Below are 15,644 nucleotides of genomic sequence, written 5' to 3' on the forward strand. Positions count from 1 at the left end.
AGGGGAGGGGCAGAGAGAGACACACACAGAATCCAAAGCAGGCTCCAGGCTCTGAGCTATCAGCACAGAGCCCGACGCAGGGCTCAAACTCGCAAACCATGAGATCATGACCTGAACCGAAGTCGGACGCTCAACCGACTGAGCCACAAGGTGCCCTATACTGCTCTTTTAATACATTCAGTATAGGCAGTGAAACCAACCTGCTGCTGCATGAAATTGAAATTTTGTTCCTTTCTTTTTTTTATTTCATTATTCAGTAAAAATGGAAATCTGTAAGAGTCAGCCACTGTTAAATCCCAGGTTTTATCTCCTGGATCATTTTATTTTACCTTGAAGCCAGCCTTTCTGCTTCCTCATTGCCATTTCTGTCTGCCTTGCCTGCTAGCAGATAGAATTAACCTGAATTCTTGACTTAACAAAGCTGTGGCAGAACCACAGGGATAAAATGAAATAGTAGTGAAGAGTCACAGAACTCAGAACCACTGGCTCTACCTTGCTGTGTTCCCTTGGGTAAGCTGCTGGACCTCTCTGGGCCTCATTTTTCTTCTCTGCCAAGCAGGATGGGTATATCCTACCTGCTTTATCAGGGAGTTGGAAAGGCCACATGAATTAATAGACGGAAATAAGCTGTAGAAACTTATAGTGGGCCTGAAATAATAAAGTCAAAGAAGCCAAAGAAGAAAACCATTATTATACAGGTTTATGGAATATGAAATGATGTTTTAAAGGGTTTTGAAGATTCTAAAACAATCTACATGTGCCAAATAACATAATTGTAACTAAAATTTTTCATGTTACTTACAATTTGTAAATAGTAATTTATAATTTGTAAACCTACTTTTGGGGATGGCTGTTTCCCACATGTTCCCATCTTTCCGAAGATGTAAGAATTTCATCTAGTTGCAAGGAATAAGTTTCATATGTTTAGAATAGGTAATAATGATCACATTATTATGTACTTACTAAGTGTCAGGCACTATTGTTAAACCCATGAGGCACAGACCATTAGTATCCCCATCATACAGATGATGGAAGATGAAGAATCTGCAAAACATGATGCAGAAAGTAGACAGAAGAGTTGGCATTCACATCCAGATCTGTCTGACTCCAGAGCCCCATCTCTTAAGCACCAAGCTCTACTGTCTCCCAGTGTGCATACAACACCCGACAGTAAAAGCCTGCCTCCCATATTTCCATCACTGAGCAGTGCACTGCAGCCCCTGGAATCCCAGTCACTAAGCATCTTGAGAGTTCAGTAAGGACTGCCTATGAGTGGGAATTATGGGGGATATAAATACAGGAGAGTAGGAGAGGTGGCTTCTGTTTTCAAGAAGCTGACACAGAGGAAATTCAATGTAACCAAACAACTCTAATAACAAAAGAAAATGATAACTGCTGTAACAGGGCTACAAGAGCCTTAAGAAAAGAGGGATCCCTTCCTGAATGATTTAAAAGTGAAATAGTGCTGTTTTATTTTAAAGGTTTTATTAATATAAGTTCAGCTGGGAGGTCTGTCTGAAGATACAGGTATGGAAATCTCGAAGACGAATCAGAAAACATCAGAGCTAAAGGGGGACCTCAGATGGTCACATTCAACAACCACTTTTGAGATGGACCCAGAGCACCCAGTGCCCCAGGATGAATGAGTTGGTGGCAGAACCTGATATCAGATCTAGGACTCCTGCTTTTCCTTCTGTCCTAAGACACTCCTTCCTTTCTAGCACCACAGGGCAAGGAGCTTTCTTAGGAGCAAGTATTCTTTGGGTAACTAATATTACAAATGTCCACTCCTGACATGTTGCACAGGCCTTCCCCAATTATCCCTTCTAGTCTTTTCCCTCCAGCCGGTACTAATGTCTCTTACCCAGAGATCTGGCTCTGGAGATACTGAGTGAACAAGACAGACCTTCACATACATCACCTATCAGCTACCTCTCCAAGGTTCTATGTGTTATCTCTCCAAACAGATTGCAAACATGGAGAGAAAGAACATGTCTTTATTCTTTATGTCCCAGAGCAACTGAAACAGTGCTTTGCTTTAGTGTTTGTTACAACACCCTAAGCATGAGGACATAAAAAATTATCACTGAAATTTTTAAACAGACACCAAAATAGAATAGTATGATGAAATCCTAAATGTTCACTGCCAGCTTCTGCATGTATCATTATTCCGCCATTCTCATTTCAAAGCCTGTTGAGAGGTGACTTGGGCTGTATGTGGAGATGGCCAGGTCGGTGGCAGAGAAATACAGTAGGCATGAGGCTCAATGAGGATCCCAGATGTAGGGGCACCACCATGATTCTCACAGAGACTGGAAGCAAAATGGTTTGCCAAGTGCAGAGTAGGAACCAGGTATAGGGGGAGCCCGAGATAAACTGAACCAGGCAGTTCACTGCTGTCTCTGCGCCTGGCTACGGGTGGACCAGGATTCAGGGTGGCCTTAGAGGCACTTCATGACCTCTGACGTGCCGCTGAGCTTCTCCCCGCCAGCAGCCTTTGCAGATTCTACTCCCTCTGAGAGAATGCTGTGCTCTTTACCTGCTCCCCCAATGGCCGGCTGCCTCCTCCGGTTTTCTATATCCTCTCTCCCCATTATTCTTCAACTGAGCAGCCTGCTTGCTTCCTACACACCATTCTGAACTTTGTAATTAATTATTTGCTATTTTACTTGTTTTAGTCTCCACTACTAGACTGTAATCTCCAACAAGGGCAGGGTCTCGCCTTTCTCCCTCATCTCTATGTCCTCAGAAACTAGAACAGTGTCTGGCAAATAACAGTCAATGAATATTTATCAAATGAATTTATGATAGACAGTATTAAAATTTTGTTAATATCTTGATAGGTAAAGCAAAAGTTAAGTACAAAAGAGAAAAGGGGAAGACAATTTCTATTTAATCAGGGTAAATAGAAACTTCTAACCCAGTGGTTCTCAAATCTGGCTGCATATTAGAATCACTTGGGGAGCTTTAAAAAATACCAACACCTGGTATCCTCTACAGACCAAGTGAATCAATCCCTGGTGGTGGTGCCTAAGCACAGGTATTTTTTAAAAGCCCCCTAGGCGAGTGTAACGTGCGTAGGCTTGAGATTCACCGTTCTAATGAAGAGAGGCTATAAGGATTTTGACGTCAAGACGAGAACAGTGATTCCAGAGTAGAAGACAGGCCTGCTCAAGTTAAGTTTAAAATTTTTTTTTTTTCAACGTTTATTTATTTTTGGGACAGAGAGAGACAGAGCATGAACGGGGGAGGGGCAGAGAGAGAGGGAGACACAGAATCGGAAACAGGCTCCAGGCTCTGAGCCATCAGCCCAGAGCCTGACGCGGGGCTCGAACTCCCGGACCGCGAGATCGTGACCTGGCTGAAGTCGGACGCTTAACCGACTGCGCCACCCAGGTGCCCCAGGTTTAAGGTGAGTCAAAATGATGTGTTCTATTTAGTCCTTTCAATGCTTAAAACCAAATCAGAGATTGATAATAGTTGAAAGTGAGGTAGCTAATGACAGATAGATTTTTAAAAATTTACAGTGTATATTTAAATAGGTATTAAAAACAAAATTCCTGTGTATTTATTCTATCTCTATTTTAAAAGACTCCTGCTTTTATCTACACAACAACAAAAACACAATTGAGTTAGAAAGAACGTAATGTATTCTCTTTGGCTTTCAGGTCACTTCTATCAGAGTCCTGTTGGTTCCTAAATGTCATAACCAGACCTCATTGTGCCCGTAGGTTTTCAATAGAATGCTTAAGAAATAACCTTAAGTTTGTCAAACTGTGGCGGTCGCAAACCATCTTTCCAACTCACCAAAGAGCATTCTATTTTTTCTCCCTTTTCTCTTCCCCCCTCCCTCCATTCCTCTCTTTCTTGTCAGATTATTTTTAAACAATGTCCTTCTCAGTGTTTTAGGTGAACTGATGAGGTTAGGTGAGGTGCGGCTTCTCTCATTTCCAGAGCTTGCCTTGCTCCTCCATCATGTGAAGGCCGCTCTGAGGATGGCACCCGCTCCTGAGCTCAAATGCCGTGCGGCTATAATTGCTTCTTCTCCCTAATTTATTTAGGTTGCCGCATGCCTTCCCGTAGCTGAAATCCTTCAGAACTGCAATCTGGGAGCAATATAAATGGTTGATGGCAGTGAGAGATTTTCAATTGTTGCTTCTCGGTGATTCACGTAATGTGCTGTCATTAGCACTTTGATGTGACATATCATGGTTGCCAGGGCTTATTGGGCCATTTATAAATACCAAATGAAGGTGTTAGAGTTGGTATTGCAGTGTGGTTACTGCCTTCATTGCCTTCACTGGGAAAGGTTGGCAGCGTCTTCTCGGGAGGAAAATAAATCGTAATTTTTAGTTTGTCTTTAACCATTTGCAGTCAATCCCTCTCAAGGGCAAGAATCACGCTTCCTTTTTTTGTTTCTCTAGTTTTCCTGTAATTTAATTTTTGCAAAAATATCTACTTTTCATATGATAGTTACCATTACTTTCGTTGATTTCCAGATTATCTGTACAAATAGTCAAATGAATACTATCTCACTACAGCTAAGTCATGTCATTAGTGATAATTATCACTATGACTTACAGAATTTTACACTCACAAAGTGACTTTATAAACAATAACAGCAGCTAACACTTATTGAGTACTTACTATGTGGTAAAAGACACACAGGCATTGGCTTGTCCCATCCTCTCCAGCAATGCTATGAGACAGACACTTCTGTTGCCCCCATTTTGCAAGGGGAGATCGATGTTTTTTTGAGGGTTACTAAGCTAGTAAATGGTGAGGCTGGGTTTGAAACTCAGGTCAGCCTGATTCCAAAGCCAATAGTTTTAAGTACTGCTTTCAAATACTCCCCACTCCCCACCCCAGCATAGTTAGGCCCCCTTTCCAGAGCCGGAAACACGGTGCTGCACACCGTGCCCGTGCCTTCTGACTTCACACGCAGAGCTCTTTCTCCAGCCCGAGGCAGCCTGCATCAGGCTGAGCTGGTGTAAGTGCTCAGGTGTGTTGCTCACATCCCATGTGCACCGCTCAGGTTGAGAACTAAGCAAAGGATGAGGACTGGTAGTTCAAAATCAGAGGGGCTTCCATTTAAAGCAGTTGAGGCAGAAGAGCTGCCAGCCCGGTCTGATGGGGCAGCCACAAGCTCTGAGCTGAGAGGCCAGGGTTTAGAGGCACAGAGGAGGAAAGAGGCAAGTCACACCTGCTGGGCATGCAGCCCGGGAGCTACGGCCACTGACATGAGCCAGCCTGGATCTCAGTGATTGATGGTGCAGCGGTGGAAGCCCTTCTCTCAGCGGCTGCGGGGCCCCACAAAGAAAGGCTGCTCATGGAGAAGTCTTTGTCAGGGCCTCTAATGAGAGGATTGGGTTTCACATCACAGCTACCCCTAAACAGGTACATTCTGCTTCTTTCATCTTCCTGATGGCTCCCACGGGAAAGAAAAGAAAAAGAAAGGAAGCTACACCAAGAAACAGGTCACAGGCTGGTTTGGCTAGGGTTTGTACCTCCCCCGCCCCACCACCTCCAGGGCTGTAGCTTTGAAATTCTTTAATTTTCACACACCCTGTGTGGCCACTGGACAGCAATGGGAAAAGCTTTCCTAAGAAATTTTTCATAATCCATCTGCCATGACTCTGGGAAATTGATGCCCTGTCCCTTTGCACATGCTATTGCCTCTGTTTGGAAGATCCTCCCCAGACCCCAAGCTCTTCTTCCTATGGCTAACATGTCTTTCTCCTTCAAGATCCAGCTCAGGCATTGTCTCCTCCAGAAAGCCTTCCTTGATGTCCCATTCCTGCCCTCCACCCAGGCTGGCTTCTGTTCCTCTTCTGTCCTGCTAAAGTACATCTGCCACAGTTCCTGCTGACTCCTCTGTCCTCCATCCACACTCTAAGCTCCTTGATGGCCAGGACAGTGTCCCCAGGGCCCATCACTGCATCTAGCATACAGCATAAGTGTAATGAGTGTTTATGAATAAATGAATCATGAATAATAAATGAATTAGGCTGGGATAATATTTGCTTAATTATTTAAAGACTTAATTCTTTCAAAACACAATTTTTTTCTTTAAAAAATAGCCTTGGGGTGCCTGGGTGGTGCAGTCAGTTAAGTGCCGACTTTGGCTCAGGTCATGATCTCATGGTTGGTGAGTTTGAGCCCTGTGTCAGGCTCTGTGCTGACAGCTCAGAGCCTGGAGCCTGCTTCGGATTCTGTGTCTCCCTCTCTCTCTCTCTCTCTCTGCCCCTCCCCTGCTTGCACTCTGTCTCTCTCTCTTTCTCAAAAATAAATAAACATTAAACAAATTTTTTTAAATACTAAAAATAAAAAAAATGCCTTAGGGATGTCTGGGTAGCTCAGTCAGTTGAGCATCTGACTCTTAATTTCAGTTCAGGTCATGATCCCAGGGTCATGGGATCGAGCCCCACATTGGGCTCCACACTGAGTGTGGAGCCTGCTTAAGATTCTCTCTCTTTCGGGACACCTGGGTGGCTCAATTGGTTGAATGTTTGACTTTAGCTCAGGTCATGATTTCGTGGTTCGTGAGTCTGAGCCCACATCAGGCTTGCTGCTATTAGCGTGGAGCCTGCTTCGGATCCTCTGTCCCCCTTTCTGCCCCTCCCCTGTTTGCATTCTCTCTCTCCCACAAAAATAAATAAACATTTAAAAAAAGATTCTCTCTCTCTCTCTGTGCCCCTCTCTCCCCTTCATGTGCTTTCTATTTCTAAGATAAAAATCAAAAAAAATTTTTTAAAAGCCTTTATTTTTTTTCAGATTAAAAAAGCAATAATGCTGACTATAGCAATTTTACATATAAAAGAAATCCACAAAGAAGAAAATTAAAACTGTCTATAATCCCACTACCCAAACAAAACCACTTTTAGATATATGAAGAGATTCCAGTAATTTTCTATGTGTATAAACATATATGAAATCAGAATCCTATAATCAGAATCCTATTGTCCTATCTAATTTTCTCAAGGAACATAACAGTATCTTTTGGGGCTAGATAGAAAAGACATTTTTTATTGCAATTTAAGTGATGAAAAAACTGGTACCAAAGATACACAGCTAATTAATGGCAGAGTTAAGAACAGTACCTATGAATCCTGTCATAGTCCCAGGCTCCTGCTGCTCCCCATGGGGCCTCCTATGTAAGTGGTGTTGTTCTTACAAGAAGAAATTGTGCATTAATCCAGCATCAATGGAACATGGGTTTGTAACTGGACATTCTCAGGAAAGAGACAGACTGAAGCTAATCCTGTGTCTGTGTCGTGGCTGTGCAGTGCATCAGGGGCACTGTCTTACATGTTCAAGGGAAACAAGGATGGAGCACTTAGGACCTCATCCCTGTGACAGGCTAACCCGCAGAGTTAGACAGGCACCATTAAGATTCAGAATTTCCTTCCAGTAACCAAATGACACCTGAAGGCTTGGCTTGGAGCATGTTGCTGTGGGAACCAGAGCCATAGGCTCAATCCCACCATAAACTAGTGAGTAATATTCCAGTCTATGACCACTGACTATATCCTAGAACGATGTATACAGTAAGTGCTCAGTAAATGTGCATTGGGTTGAACTCAATATTATTATTCAGCAGTGACAATCAGCAAAAAGAAGGTGACAGCAAATATAATTATCACCAGCACTACACCCAGTAGAGAAAACACAGTCCAGTGGGAACTAGCTTTCTGTTTTATTCTAGAAGACTAAACTGTAATCCCCCAAACACAAACACACGCCAGACTGTTAGCTCTGCAGATGAGGGAACCATATCTTATTTATCTCTGTGTCCCCAGAATACCTAGCACAGAGCCAGACACATTTGAAGTGTCAATGTTTTTTGAATTGAATTATATTTGCTCGGCTGGCGTGGGAGTTAAAAAGATGTTGACTAGTAATTCACCATTCCCTTCCCTGGAAGCTCTGTAAATCAAGCTCTTAAAAAAAGCACAAGCTAAATTCCAAAACCCTCTCGTAGGAGAAATGCCCACGGCTGGTGGGGTCTGGACTATGTCCACCAAATGTGCAGATCTCTTCTGCACAAACATCCCTTACTCCCAAGGGAGCCCCTGACTGGCTGACTGGCTGTGGAGACTCACACATTCCCTCTTTCCCAATGGCAGGCAGGTCAGGGGAAAGGGGTGGGAGTTGGTGATGAAGCACTGCTGAACTAAATGTTCTCCTCTTCCCAGGAGAGGGAAAATCTCCAACAGTAGGAGTGTTGGCACTTTTCTAGAGGAACAACCATAAAGAACATGGGATGTAGCTGGAAATGATCTTTTGTGAAGACAAGTTTCTTTTTTAAAGGGCCACCCTCATCTTCTCTCTTACCTTAGACTGGAGCAGCACTATTGGAATGGCTGTGTCAGAGCTGCTAGAATCCTACAAGCTGGGATCAAAGTTGACTGGGCAGGTGGAGGCGTAAAATGGGATATGGGCTGAGCAGCCATTAGGCCAAGATCCTCACTTTTTTCTAAGTTTATCTAAGAGCAGCAACAAAACAGAAACAAAAACAAAACAGTATTTGCTAATAAGGTCTTTTCCTTAAATGCACTGAGCTGGGTTTGAAGAAACTGGAATGGAGAATACTGGTTTTTCTGGAAGACAATCAAAACACAACTCATGAATCCCCTAAGCTTTCAACAAACTCTCTTGAAGAGTTAATCACAACGTAAAATCCACAAGTTTTTACTGGCAATGTTCGGTCATCAACTGCACAACTCTCTGAAGTGGCAACCAGTATGACTCCCAGGTCTGTCTCCAATACCCATTCCAGAGCCTGCTGGCAAGGTCTGTTTGGTGCCCTGGTCTAGCCTAGGAAATTTTTTCCAGGGTCAAGTTCTCCCAGCTATCAAGTTCTCAAGTTACAAGGTGCAGAATTTATTAGCACAAAGAAAGATAAAAAGAAAGGCTGAAGCCTGCTACCTTAAGTGCTTTTACACTTTATCAGAGTGTGGTGTTTCTAGGAATACAGCTGCCCAGCTCACTTGAGCGGTTGTGCTGAATCACTGGGACTTACTTTAGCTTGCCATGAACTCATGTGAGCTCTGCTGCCACCACCTATCAAGTGAGGTCTCTTGTGCTGGGCTTGTAAAGGAAGTCCCCTGCAACAACACTCATCTGGGGAGAACCAAAGCCATGAGGACTTGCACCTTTAACCTACACACAGCCAGCAAAGGTGCACAGAGAACTGATATGGAATCCAGGTTTGTCCAACTCTGGAAATCAAGCCTGTCTAGTCACCCAAAGACCATCTTTTTTTAGCTTAAGGTTTTCTTCTCTCCAGTTCCTTAAGATGCCCATTTCCATCTCCAGACCCAAATGAAGCAAGTATTGGCCTCAGACCACAGGACAGACACCAAAGAGTACCTCAAGGAAGAGAGAAGACAATCAGATGTAGAACTAACTACAAAACTCTGAGAGCCCCAGCTCCTTGTACTTGTCTGACCTTGGACAAGCCACTTAATATCTTCACAGAGCCTTAGTTTCTCTTCAGCAAAATAAATATAAATAGTTCTACTTCTCTCACCAGCCTCTCTTCAGAGCAATTACGACCAAGTGCAATTACCTTGTTTATATGTTTATTTATTTTCCATTTTTCACTATGCTTCATTAGCTTATAAGCTCCAAGGGTTCAGGAACCTTGTCTGTTTGGTTCATCAAAGAGGCCCTCTGCCAGGAATAATTATCAGTATGTAGTACATGATCAGGAGGAGTGAATGAAATCCGAATGAGGAAGGGAGGGGATAAAGGCAAGAAGGGAGGACAGAGAAGAGGGAGGACAGCGTATATGGAGCATTATTGAGGTACCATATATGAAAGTGGTCTGTACATTATTATTACAACTACAAATAACAGCTGATGCATTAATTATACTAGATCTTTTAAAAATATAAGCTAGATTGTATTGTTTCCCTGCATAAAACCCTCCAGTGGCTTTTCATACTACATACAATAAAGTCAAACTCCTGTTAACTGACAAAGCCCTATGTGATCTATGTGGCCTCATGTCCAACCAGTCTCCCCCTTCTCTGTCAGGCCCCCATCACTCTGGTGTCCTTGTGTTTCCTCAAACATGCCCAGTCCATTCCTGCCTTGAGCCTTTGTGCTAGCCCCTTCCCCTACCTGAAAGTTCCTCTACAAAATCCGCATGGCTGGTTCCTTGTCATTGGGCTCTTGCCTTAAATGTCACCTTCTCAGAGAAGCCTTCCTGTACACGCATTCCAAAAGAGCCCAAACTATCTTCTTGTTCTAGTACTCTATTATTTGTTTATTCATTTATTTATTATTAATCTCCTCCCCAGTGCCTGGTGGGTCAATAAATATTTATTTTTGTATGACATTATATTTGTTTAATGCTGACACCTCATAGAGACTTTTCTAATTATTTTGTTTTATCTCTACAAGCTTATGAGCTCAAATAAACAAACTGAAAATTCCCTCTGCACTGTACATTAGCTTGCCCACCCACCCCGCCCCCAAACACACACACTTTCAGAGAGGTATCCCGGCCTGTGAACAAAAGCGACTGTGCTAATCAGTTTTAATACTTGTGATTTGACTGGAGTTATGTACAATCAGTGATATAATCATTACCGAGTACTCTAATCTAGAGGGACTCTTTGGAGACATGAAAATGGTACTGTTGGGTGCCACACTGGTCTCTGTTCTGGGTTTGGAGGCCTCCTGGCTCAGGGCAGGGGTGAGAGTGAGAGGAATACATGGTAGAAATAGGCAGAAGGAAGTAAATGGCAGACACCCACTGATTCCACTTGGGTTTGCTTAGTGTGAACCCAAGGGCAGCACTAATTCTGTTGGAAGAGCACTGGATAGGGTGCAGGGATGGGTTCTAGAGCTGGCTCTACATCTCCCTTCCCCTCCTCCTACCTGGACTATCAGCTCCTCTGTTTTTGTTTTTTTCATTTGTTTTTCATTTATTTATTTTTGAGAGAGCTTGAGAGAGAGTGTGAGCACAAAGTGGGGAGGGGCAAAGAGAGAGGGAGACGCAGAATCCGAAGCAGGCTCCAGGCTCTGAGCTGTCAGCACTGAGCCTGACATAGGGCTCGAACTCAAGAACCTTGAGATCATGACCTGAGCCGAAGTCGGCTGCTTAACTGATTGAGCCACCCAGTGCCCCTCAGTTCCTCTGTTACCGGAGATGCGACCGGATCTCCTCAAAGGGGAACCCCAGCTCTCATAGTCTGTGAGCTAATGAGAGGAGTCTGACCTTTCTCCATGACCACGATGTCTGTGAAAAGGATAATCCATGTAATATTTCTGATGAGTGCAGCTTTCTGGACTAAGTGGGATCTCTCTGATTGGTCAATACAGGCATGAACCAAACTAAGTTCTCTGCTCCTGCCATTCTTCTTTAGCCTTCCTTTTCCCAGAGAAGCTGGTGTTCTGGGCAAATCCCCTCGTTATCACATAGGGATCAACACCTAACTGTAAGTGCACTTAAGCCACTCCCAAGAGATGGGTTCATACTGCATCTGATCATGGCCAACACGCTCCCATCTGCTTTCAACATGTTGCATCTGACGTTAACTAATGTCTCCTATTAGCATTAAAAGAAAACAATCTGGAAAAATTCACTCTCAAGCAGAGTTCAAACAGGCCACAAGTAGATGTGGAATCTCAACTGCACAAGGTTTGTTTAAATAATGGTAGTAAACAAATATATAAATATATAAAAATTCATATACATATATAAATGTATATATGTATATACATACATGCATATTGCATAGGTGTGTATATATAGATGTGTGAAGTGAAGCCAAAAGTCTGTGAAATGGGTCAAAAGAACAAAGACATGAATGCTTTTGTCCAATTTATGAAATTAACAGGTAACAGAGGGAGGAGAAACATTCTCCCATTGTGGAACAAGGTACAGTCAAAACAACTGAATCACATGGAAAAGGAGTTAGGAATCTTTATCTCACACTTACTGGTAATGGGTTGAAATTCTGGTCCACAAGGTGATTGTATCCATGGTCAAAAAATGAGTGTCGTATCACAACGTCAATGCCCTGATTGGCCAGCATTCCTAAAGTGTTCAACCATCTAAAAATCAGGAAAAAATGCTACATCAATACATCTTAAAAGTGCCATATAACAAGCTTTGTCGGGATTGGCTAACACACATGCATATACACCAACACCCACCATGAAATTTACCTAGTACTTTAAAGGAGAAGATTATTTTAAGCAGTGAGTACATAGCTGGAAGACACTTTAGGGATTTTCAAATCCAGCCTCTTCATTTTATAGGAAAAGAAGCAGAGATCCAGAGGAGGAAAATGAATTGCCCTTGGTCCTAGAATATTTTGTTGCTAATGACTTACTCCTATAAAGAAGTAAAATTTAAAAAAAAATGAACTAACTAAAATGAATACCCTAGTCACTTGTAAGCCTAATTATCATCCCCCCACCCCCTGGCCATGGGACACAATCACAGGAGCATGCACACCATACTCTCTGTCACTCAAACTCCTCTGCTTGCACCCTATCACCATACATGTACCTTTCCTGGGACTCTAACATACTCTTATGACCTATCGGTTCAAGAAGGGGTCAGCCATTTGCATCCCTCATATATCACTGCCAACAGTCAATAAAGTAATAATTTTCCTTGGCACTATAATTAACCATGCAGAGATTCAAGTATGCTACCATTACACATATCACAATGAAGGACCTGCATTGCTCACACATTATCACATATTCCACTATGCCAAATACCCACTTTCCAGGGCATGCTATCCTTCAAAAGTACTTCCCTCTTGGTTCTTCCAACACCCACTGCTAACTCTGCCTTTATTATTTATTCATTCAATTTGTTCACTCATTCACTTATTCATTTAATTTTCTTCTGTATTCCAAATTCTGAAACTTAGGGAAATTTCTAATTGTAAGAATATATGTAAGATAAATGTGACTGGGAGCTTCAGTCTTCCAGTGTAAAAGATAAGGCATTTCACAATCTTTCCTGAGCATGCGCATGAGCCTATAATCTGTACCTCTTCTCCCCTCTGCTCTCACCCTAAATTCCATTCCCTGACTCTAAAACTATTCTTGGCTGCCCCAAACGAGCATGCTTTGACATACTCACCTGAGTCTCCATACATGTTTTAACTTCTGCTTAGAATTCCCTTCCTTTCCTTTTCTAACCCACCTTATCTGGCAAATTTCTTCCCATCTGTTAACATGTCTCCAAGTCAAGTGCCATCTCCTTCCAAACCCTGCTGGTACAGAACAGTAGTACCTTTTTCCTCTGTACCTTCCCAGAACTCTTATTTATACCCTCTGCCTGCCCACGATAATTTCTTTCTTTCTTCTCTGCTGTCTTCCAGTTGGTTATGAGCTAACTGAGAACAGACACAATGGTTTAGCTTTATACCCAAAACATTCATCTCAGTTCCTAGTGTAATGTGGGTGCTTCACACTCTGTTAAGTTGACATTGATCCGGACAAAATTAGATTGGAGGAACTTTGAGAATCAGCATTCAGCATACTAGGGACAAATTATGCATAGCTATGATTTCCCAAATTTGAAACCATATGGAATGCCAAACCAGTGACTTGTAGAATTAAGCTTTTTCTTTACTAGAATAAAGCACATTGCTAATTTTTATGTTATGAATGAATATTATTAGCATTTTAAAATCTGTTTCACATTGACAATTATTTTATTCTCATAAAAACCAAGAAATATTTACTGATAATTAGAGTTATAAAAACAAAACAAAGAAAAATGCAAAAACAAAAGTTTTAAATCAAAAAGAAAATCCAACAATTATATAATAGAACTGTTGTTGTTGTTGTTGTTGTTGTTGTTGTTGTTGTTCAGACTGGGACACTGTGACCCGGGAACTGAAATTACTTTGGGAATATCACATGGCTAAGCTATTTGCCTTTATTATTTTTATTAGTTTACCAACCCCATTTAGTTTTTCCTTTAGCCACTGAGACACATATTAATGTCCTGGGGTAGAACTATCACGTGAATTCTGGACTGATGCCTCCTAAGTCAGTGCTCTTTCCACTAATGTAGCACAAATACAATAGGATTTATATCTAACAAGTATTTATCTATAAAAACAAGTATGTCTAATTCACCCTTCTATCCCTATGCTTGCGGAATGAAGAAATGAAATGATAAGTAAACACATAATCACATCTAGCCGCAGCTTGATATCAATGTATTTTGGAATTTAAAATATTCCATTTGTTCATTCATTCATTATTCATTCAACAACATTAATTAATCGGCTGTAAATGCCAGACCTTGTTCTCAGCATTGAGGATAGATACGAAAATGCTTGTGTGACCATGTAAGTCATTTGTAAAGCACTGGATATGTAAATACCTGTATTCATTTATACAAATGTATAAATTCCCTCTTGTGACCTCTGCAGACCCTATAACAGTGATCTGCAAAAAATATATACTCAACAAATGAATGCTGACTAGTAAATCTGGCTTGTCTTTGTTGTTGATGTTGTTTTCCTAGTATGGGCAGTTTTTGAAGGAACTCTAAAGTGAGAGAGAAGAATATACATCTTCCTTTCCAAACCCATATCCTCTATGCACGTTCTGGTCTGGAGCGTTCAAAAGGACTATAGCCAGAACCTCTCCTTCCCCGTACTCTTCAGAGTGGAATGGTTTGTACTTAAGTTGTCTTCCTCTTCCTCTTGTAAATACTAAGCACTCTGACAGGGGAAATAAATGGTGTTCCAAGTCTCCCTTTCATGCACAAATATAGAAAAGTGGCAAGATGACTGGTATATCCCACCAAGGATACTACTGCGGCCATTATTTTCCATTCCACAAAAGTTTATTGAATATCTACTGGGTGGCAGACACTCCTGGGTGCTAGAGACACAGTAGTGTGCCAAGGGTATATCTGTGGTGCATCAGAGAATCACAAAGCCCTAACTGGGAAAACTACCCTTGAATACTTGGCAGCAGAGAATTCTGCTTCATGCATAAACATTCAAGTGTCCTGGCAAGCTCTCAGTTATGCCATATATGAAAAAAAGCCTGAAAGGTGCCTTTTTCCAAGGAATCTTGCTAGTCTTCTGGAGCTTCTTAGAATGCTTCAATTCCCCCCTCCCCTCCAGGAAGCAATTTATGTCCCTTGGAGAACTAGACTCGAAGGACACTTGGCTGGGTGCTGCCAGCAGAGGTGAGAGCAAATGGGTGATAAAGAGGCAAGAGAGAACCAGGAGCCAAGTGAGCTCGTTTTCATTTGATTTGTGTCAACCACACACTGAATACCTGAACTACAACCTAACCCTGAACAACTCTGTTGATCTGGATTCATTGCAAAGTGACCACAGAGATCTATGGATATTTGGCTGGTGCTCAGATATCTTTCCAGTTCCCCCCCCGAAGGGCTGTGGTGTTTCTCATTTCACATCATTCCCTAAAGGGAAGAATGCTCAGGAAAACAGTTACAACTGGGCTGCTTGCTGGCCCTGCAGCAAAGTCTGTCTATGATGGCTGCGCAAAAGCCATTCCTCTGCTGATTCTCAGAGGCCCCTCCCTGCCGTGCTAACTGCCACTGGCTTCTCACCCTTACCCCACGGCTCACAGTGAAACCTGGTGGGAAGCGTATTATTGAAAGAAGACTCTCA

The 15,644-nt window shown here is 42.3% G+C and overlaps 1 protein-coding gene across 3 annotated transcripts in view; it reads right to left on the reverse strand.

Annotated features, from left to right (window-relative positions):
• The window catches only part of HPSE2 (heparanase 2 (inactive)), a 670,247-nt gene that overhangs the window by 115,371 nt on the left and 539,232 nt on the right, over window positions 1-15,644 (reverse strand). For all 3 annotated transcript variants that reach the window (XM_047072673.1, XM_047072672.1, XM_047072671.1), the window contains one exon: window positions 11,955-12,069. In XM_047072673.1, coding sequence (XP_046928629.1) covers window positions 11,955-12,069 — 115 coding nt within the window. The remainder of the gene's footprint in view (window positions 1-11,954; window positions 12,070-15,644) is intronic.

This window comes from Lynx rufus, unplaced genomic scaffold (assembly GCF_022079265.1).
Source record: "Lynx rufus isolate CCGP_SWC_20201006 ecotype Redwood Valley unplaced genomic scaffold, mLynRuf1.p SCAF_11, whole genome shotgun sequence".
NCBI lineage: Eukaryota > Metazoa > Chordata > Mammalia > Carnivora > Felidae > Lynx > Lynx rufus.